This window comes from Gossypium arboreum, chromosome 3 (genome assembly GCF_025698485.1).
Source record: "Gossypium arboreum isolate Shixiya-1 chromosome 3, ASM2569848v2, whole genome shotgun sequence".
NCBI classification, from domain to species: Eukaryota; Viridiplantae; Streptophyta; class Magnoliopsida; order Malvales; family Malvaceae; genus Gossypium; species Gossypium arboreum.
In genome coordinates, this window is record NC_069072.1 from 130258611 (window position 1) to 130267047 (window position 8437).

Consider the following 8437-nt stretch of genomic DNA (forward strand, 5'->3'; position numbering starts at 1 on the left):
TTCCTCTATTTTGTTATGTGGCTATGCCCTATGTTATTCAGATTTTGATGTATGTTGGATGCAGTACTCGAATTTTTTCCTTTTGGAAAGGTTTTTGGAAGATTATTCATTGAACATCAATCTCAGGCATAAAGAGAGATTTTGCCTATAATAGAAAAGTGAATATGCTTTGAACATTGCCTGTCTTCAGCCATTGTAATACTATCTGATCGAATATCGAACCACCGTAATTACCACCACCATCACCTCTGCCGTAACCTCTATTAGGCTATGTAAAGAAAATATACAAAATTGAGAGAAACTGAGAGGAGAATGATTTGAAGGGTAAATTTCTTTTTTGGTCAATTAGTAATTTTTTGCTACCCAACTATGAAAAGTTACAGAATGGTTATCCAATTATTAGTGAATTTTTTTTTGGTCATTCAACTATAAAAATTACAAAAATGGTTACCCAATTATTCAATTTTGTCTTTTTAGGTCACTAACTAACTGACTAAAATATGAAAACACCCAAAAGTCAAATATGGTTGGGTGATCAAAAAAGAAATTTATTAATAGTTGGGTGATCATTTTATAACTTTTTATAGTTGAGTGAGTAAAAAAAAAATTTAACTAGGTAAGAATTTGTGTAGTTTACCCTAAATTGAAATTATAATTAAGCTGGGCTTGGAAAGTATGAACGAGGCCCATTAAAATACTTAGTTAGGCTATTTTTATATGAAAAGCCCATTAATCCAGAGTTTTAACTAGTTTCCAAAAGTTTTGCTTTAATGAGATTATTTATGAAGTAAAGTTGGGTAGGATTAAATCTAAAAGCTCATAATAAATTAAAATTATTTAAAATATAACATCTTTAGTTTCAATAGTTAATTAAAAATTTAGATATAAAATTAATTAATTTAAAATATAACAATAAATAAATAATTTTAATAATTAAAATGATATAACAATACATTCGAACATTTGACCTGATATTAATTTTTATTTAAAACATTAATTGAAACTTCAACAGAAAACATGAGTTATGACCATATCCATTATTTGTTGACACAATACCTAAAACTATCCATAAACCCCTAATCTATAAATAGGAACTTATTGACAACAATATACATGCCAATTGAACTAAAACTAAATCTAATTTTAATTGTTTATAAAAAAAATTTAATGTTAGGGTACGTAATGCATTATGTCATTTTTTTCAATCACTTTCAAGACTCATACATGAATTTGGGTTTGAAGTCATATTACTCCAACTCTTATCGAACATATATATATATCAATGCCGAACAACTTAGTTTGAAAAACATAGCTTAAACTATTCCATTCAAAAAATCAATTATCCCAAGAGAAAATCCTTGAATGAATTACCAATTATGCATAGAGAAAGATCCTTTTAGAGCTTTGTAATTATAAAATTTGATGAACTGTGACATAGCCACCCTCATTGGGAAGAAACCCAAGTTGATGAGTCAGCTAATAAGTTGATTTTCCTCCAAAAATTCATAAAAAATAATGGCAATTTAAATAGATGTCCATTAGGGACAAAACATACGTCAATTGCCTGTCTGTCATTCTCCAAGTACGAGTCGTTGTTGCAGGCAGCATTGTAAGATCTCCCTTTCATGTCTTTATCAAGGTTTGATTATTATTATTATTATTATATGCGCTTTTCTGTTTGTCATTTAATGATCTTTTGTTTCTTGTTTATTTACCATTCTATGCTCTTTTAGTCTTTGTAACCATGCAATTGTTTGATTGATTACTTTCTCAACAATATATGATATCAGGCATTTGAATAATCCTGGTTTGCTCCTTTCCAATATCTATATCTAAAATTCATGTTAAACACATATTTAAATTATTATTACTATAGAAGAACGCGAATTTAAATAGTTGAAATGTATTATTTTTTAATTTAAGGGTCGAGGAAAAATTATGTCTTCCTGTACTGTTAGAAGGTCACTTTGAAAATATCGGTATGTATATATTAAGATTGCTATACTTTTTCAAACAACGATATAGTATTATATTCCTTGTAAAATAAGAAAATCTTCTCGGTTACATCATATAACAACATATACAAATTGTTGAAATTCGTGAAATACTTTGTATTAGTTTCCTTGAGGATTCTCTAACTTTCCGTTGCAGTTTACCATGGGGAATGATGTGTTCTCTTTTGGTGACTTGAATGTTTATGGAGCTCCAGATAAGTTGAGTTCTTCTAATAATGAATTTGAGAGCTTTGATGGAGGTAATAAAGGGAAAGCTGGTGGTTTTTATGGTGTTGAAGATTGGGGTGAAACTGGTGGCATTGATTCCTTGCCTTCTGATTATGGATTCTATGGAGATGCATCAATGGGGGCCTCTGGTTTCAGTTTCTTCAAACAAGATCATCATCATCAGCTGCAGCAGCAGCAGCAACAAGAACAACTAAGTTTTATAGAATATGGTCTGCTTAATGGTGTGAGTTTCAATGCTCAATCTCCATTGATTCAAGCATGTTTCGATGAAATTGCAGAGCTTGGTGGGATCAACAATGGAGTTTATGAAGATATTGGTGAGGCAAAGAAGGGAAAACAGTACCCTGGTTTATCTTCTCTTGGACTGCTAAACAACTATGGCAATGGATTCAAACGGTTGAATGGGGAAAGGAAAAGCGATGATGACATAACCGTATCCGACACTAAGGACGAAGACCGAAAGCTTTCGACCGAAGAAGTCATGAGGGTTGCTGGTGAGATGTTTCTCAAGTCATGTGGCCAAACTATTGATGGAATCTCTGGGATTGATCATCCTTTTGGTCTTTCTTTTTCGGGATTTTCGGATCGGGAGACGAGAGATATCGAGCTTGCGGCGCTCCTTCTTGCTGCTGCAGAGAAAGTAGGGTACCAACAATATGAAAGTGCAAGCAGATTGCTGAAACAATGTGACTACATGTCATCGAAAACAGGAAATCCGGTTCAGCGTGTGGTCTATTATTTCTCCGAAGCCCTTCGAGAGAAGATCGAAAGAGAGACCGGAAGAAGTTCATCGAAGAGTTTAAAATGGAAACCTTTGTGTAATTACGACACAGAGATGACAGCCTTGAACCCTACTGTATTGGCATGCCATGGAGCTTTCCCTTTTGGTCAGGTTTCACAATTTGCAGGGATCCAAGCCATTGTGGAAAATGTTGCTGAGGCCAATAAGGTTCACATAATTGATCTTGCAATAAAAAATGGTATTCAATGGACCATCTTAATCCAAGCTCTTGCATCTCGACAACACGAATATCGTCTCGAGCTCTTGAAAATAACCGCGGTTGCAACCGAAGCAAAGGATTTAATTGATGGTACCGGTAAGAGGCTCTCGAGTTTTGCTCAGAGTTTGGGGGTGCCTTTTGCTTTTAAGGTTGTTATGGTCTCAGATATGTTAGATCTTAAAGAAGATTTCTTTGAACTTGATGCTGAAGAAACCATAGTTGCCTACGCCGCGTTTGCTTTCCGGAGCATGCTTGTGTCGCCGAACCGGATCGAAAATATAATGAAGGTACTCAGGGTTATGAATCCTTGTTTAATGGTGGTAACCGAAGTCGAAGCCAACCATAACTCACCGATCTTCGTGAACCGTTTCATCGAAGTCCTGTTTTACTTCAGTGCATACTTTGATTGCATAGCTACTTGCATGGAACAGGATAGTAAGAACAGAGAGATCTTAGAATCAGTGTTCTTTGGTGATGGAATTCGGAACATGGTAGCGGCTGAAGGCACCGACAGGAAGGTCCGGAACGTGAAGTTCGATGTTTGGAGGGCGTTTTTCGTCCGGTACGGGATGGAGGAGGCCGAATTAAGCATGTCATCCAAGTACCAAGCAGACCTTATTCTCAAAACTTTTGCGTGTGGGACTTGTTGTACACTCGATATGAACGGAAAATGCTTGCTCGTCGGTTGGAAGGGGACGCCGATGCTTTCAATTTCGGTTTGGAAATTTCTATAAGCCAATGTCTAAATGTTACCAGTCTTTAATCTTTGATGCTTCCATTCAACTGTTGAATTATGAAAGTCTCTATAGCATCATCATCATCAGCAGCAGCAGTGAATGAGATGTTATAATAGTTCTGTTTCATAGTCTTTTTGCTTGAGGATATCTTATTTGATATCTTCCTGTATTCATTATTAATGGAAAAACAAGCTCTATGGTTTTGAAGTTTCAAATTTTTTAGCTTTAGATTTTTCATAAAATTTAAAAAAAAAAATTGAGATATATATAAAACTATGGAGATGGAGTAAATGAGAAGCTACTGGAAGATAAAGATTTTAGTGTTGGATACTATTATTGTTGCCAGATGGGAGAATATTCTGTTTATTTGAATATAAACGGAAGTCAAATATCAACGTCCAACCACATTCTGCAATTGATTAGCTAAAATCTACTGTGCCAAAGAGAAGTATTGGTGCTTCTCCCTAGAAGTGCCGATACCAAGTCTTGGCTCAGGCCATTGCACTGTTTCGAGTTGTTTTGATTTTCTGAGATCTGTTTTGAGTCCCAAACACTTCCCATCATCCTCAAATCACTTTTAAATGATTTTAAATGATTTCTTAATTTTCTAATCCTAAACTTCATTTAATGATTTTATAAAAATGTTTTAGTGATTGAATATGCTCTAGTACCTCCTCCCATCCGTACTAACTATTGGGATAAAAGTCGATACCAGTTCAAGATGCATCCATATCTATTACAAAAGCCCTTGAAAATTCCAGTAAGGCAAGGATGAAAGCATTACTTAAGGTCATCTTTAATTGTTCAAAAGCATCTTGTACGAAATTTGTCTTTCTTCAACAAGTCTGACAGAGAAGATGCAGTTTTAGCAAATCCATTAATAGAACACTTTAATACCCTACTATACCCAAGAACCCCCTAACTTCCTTGAGATTGTGGGGGGCATAGACCACTTTAGGATAACTTCAATCTTGGAGGGATCTACTTGCAACCCATAGAGACATTACAACCCAAGCACTTAATTCTACTTTACCCAAAAATGCATTTACTCTTCTTCGCTACTAGTTTATTCTCATTTAATGTCTCAAGAATAACACGTATGTATTTTGAGATGATTGGATAAGGAGCAATTATGCATTAGGATAAAGTCGAAAAATACAAGTACAAACTTATGCAAGTATTGCTGGAAAATTTCATTCATTGTAGTTTGGATTGTTCAAAAAGCATCCGTAAGGTTAAAAGGCTACAAGGAACTTGTAATGTTCGCCATGTGTTCAAAAAGGTTGTTTTCATCACATCTTCAAGTCGAATTTCAAATTTGTTGGTATCCTACTGAGAGATAAAGAATACTCAAGGAACTTGTAATGTTCACCATCAAATGACAAGTAGAGTATTTGTTATGGGGTTGGGTTTAGATGCATCCCTAAAGGGAGGTGGGTAGAAAGGATGGTCTAATAAACTTAAAGATCCACATATCCCATGCTCTCAAGTAGTGGACCACTCTTAGCTAAACTTAAGTCTTCTGTAAACAAGCTAGGCTTATTGCATGGTTCACACTAATAGGCTTAAAGGATAATACCTCATTCTTAATCTCAACTCCTAATCATGAAATGTAGTCCACCAAGAATGACAATGGTAATCCAGTAGTTTAATTGGACAAAGTCCCAAAACGATTTCGGTATATTTCTCTTGTAGATGTTTGTGATGTTAATGCCAAGAAGCCCTGCCGTGCCTTCAGATCAGTAAACTTAAACAGCTCAATCATCAGTTCGGTGAAATTTTACCAACACGGGAGTTGCTGCATCTAACGATACCCTGGAGCCTTCCCTTCAAAATAGAAAGCTGCCATTATAATCTGAATGATGTCCTGCAATTTAGTCTTAATTTTATTAAACAAGTACCATCGGTCATGATAGAGCAATGAAAGCGCCAATTGGAACAAACTGCATAATTGGTTAATTAGCTCCAAATACACTGAACCCAAAGCAACACAAGAGAAAAAGAAGAATGTGGAGTGAAGGGAGATTATAGATTAAGGAAGAAAAGGTTTCAGTATGAAGTGTACTAAACCATGAAATAAGGTTAGCATCAACCACATTTATTCAAAATTGCTTGCATACCTTTAGGTTATCTCTACTTACTTATATTAGATATAGATAGTACTATCCTAGAAATTAAGGTATTTCTTGCTTGTATTCGTTGGGTGGTTCCTCCTCAATATGGTCTTGGTATTCTTCTTCAGCTGCATCTAACCAATTATTACTTTAATTCATCATAAATCATGAAATATGATCTTCTAAATATACATCGAAATCAGAATAACATAAAATCATTTATGCTTAGGTCAAAAAAAACTTATCAAATCATTAATTAAATATTTTGGTACCTTTAAAGCTTCATGCAGAAGATCAAAGAAAAGTAATATCAATGAATTTACAAATGGTAGCCCTTAATTCGCTGACGAAGTTGGATGACGATGCTGTCACTCAAGAATATCAACTCTACACCGTCAGAAATTGTTGATAAGGAATATATATATATATATATATATATATATATATAGCTTTACTTTTAAGTTTCAACCATTAACTTTATTCCTACTGCTGTATTTTCTTCATATTAGACTTTTCGGATATGAGTAGGCATCGAACATATTCAGTTTTTTCAAATTTTTTAAAGGATCCTTGAAAATTCATATATTTGTTTATAAGTAGGAAGGTGGTGGATAAGTCTGGCCAAAAGCAAAGAGAAAACAAAGAAAAGCCGGTTGAGGCGATGAGGAGGAACCAACAGCAGGTGAGGAATCATGTGAGTGATTCAGTAGAACACGGAATCGATAAGCTGCACCGGGCAGCTGATAGGTGCCTGGTTTATCCTTTGGCTGCCATTGAAGGCGCTATCCAAGGAGCCGCTAGAGGGGTTCACAACGTGGTCACTCAGAAACACCATTTGGAATACGGGGCCACATGCGGCAGCAGCAGCCACCCTGGCAAGTGTAAGTGCAAGAGAAAGAGCAAGAGCAAACCACATTGTTCTACATGTGGACACCCCGTTGGATCATCAACACCCTATGAGTTTTACAGTTATCCTCCTGCTCCGCCTCCGCCTCGGTCACCACAATTTCAGTATCACCATCAACCCACATTTCCAGTTCCTTGCCGCCCTCCCTATTAGTAACTTTTATGGTCTTAGCAATACCCATGTCAAGTATATATATGAATAACAAGGCAGAAAACATATATGTTATGGCTGTATCACCTTGCGCTTAATTATAATAATTTGTACTAGGTAAATGTTTTAAGCTAATATTTTAAATTATAGTTGTGCTTTGGTTAAAATCAGTTCTTCTCAGTATTTTCCTGGGCCAAAGGCAATGGTTTGAGTTGTGTTATTGAACATTACTTTTGCAATCGATGGCAGCCATCAGGAATAAAAGATCAAATTGGAAGTTTGGGTTGAACTATAAACCAGCCTAGCATCACAAAAACAAGATTAAAAATTTAATCTATAATTAATTTAATATATGACGATCATCAAGAATATGGCTGTAGTTTAGTGGTAAGAATTCCACGTTGTGGCCGTGGAGACCTGGGCTCGAATCCAAGAGCCACATTCATTTTTATTATTTTTTTTAAAAAAAAATCCATTCGAACCAGCCATTCAATACAAATGAAAACAGAAAAAAGTATATATTTATTTAAAATATATTAAATACAAAATTATAATTAAAAAATTAAAGTTCCTGTCATGTTTCACGTGCTTGAATTGAATGGCTTATACTTTGAGAATAAGATTTTAAGACCACCTTTAATTTAAAATTTAGGATTACATCCTTCCTACGTTATATGTTCATATCATTGTTGTTAATTTGGTTTTAGTTTATTTAAATATTTTATTTATATTTTATATATGTTTAACTTAGATTCAATTATTTTATAATTTAATTAATTTGAATTATATTTTACATGATTCATGATTCATGATGAATATGTAATTGTTTATTTTATTTAACTGTTGGGAAAATTATTATAAACTTATTTCAAAAGATACAATATCCTTTAATAGTTTATATTATTTTTAAAAATAATATAAAATTTATGTACAGGCTTTATTAAACAAACTTTCAAAATTATAACTTAACAAGGGCATTTCATTCCCGAATAATTTATGATAATTAAATGGTCGCACTTTAAAAAAATAAGCTAGAAAATTTTGTTTAGAAACAAAATAATAATTATAATTTTATAAAATAAAATGATTAAATTTAAAATTATATATAGGTTTTGATTTAGTATATATTGTAGGTTAATGAATAATTAACGTAATATATGTAGCTGCAGTGAATTGGAGTTTCAGTATATTCTTCTTATATCCAGTTTCAAATTTTCTTTTCCTATATTTTGCAAATATTTAATTATTTCCTGTAATAATTATTTTAAATTATATTTTGTCAGGC

The 8437-nt window shown here is 33.7% G+C and overlaps 1 protein-coding gene across 1 annotated transcript; it reads left to right on the forward strand.

The window, feature by feature from the left end:
* Positions 1–1931: 1931 nt before the first annotated feature.
* Positions 1932–4196, forward strand: LOC108475187 (DELLA protein RGL1-like). Its single transcript, XM_017777174.2, has one exon. The coding sequence runs from the start codon at positions 2158–2160 to the stop codon at positions 3976–3978; it is 1821 nt and encodes a 606-aa protein (XP_017632663.1). The 5' UTR covers positions 1932–2157; the 3' UTR covers positions 3979–4196.
* Positions 4197–8437: the final 4241 nt, after the last annotated feature.

Coding starts and splice junctions, on each gene's coding strand:
- LOC108475187 (XM_017777174.2), top strand. CDS start 2,158: ATGGGGAATGATGTGTTCTCTTTTGGTGACTTGAATGTTTATGGAGCT.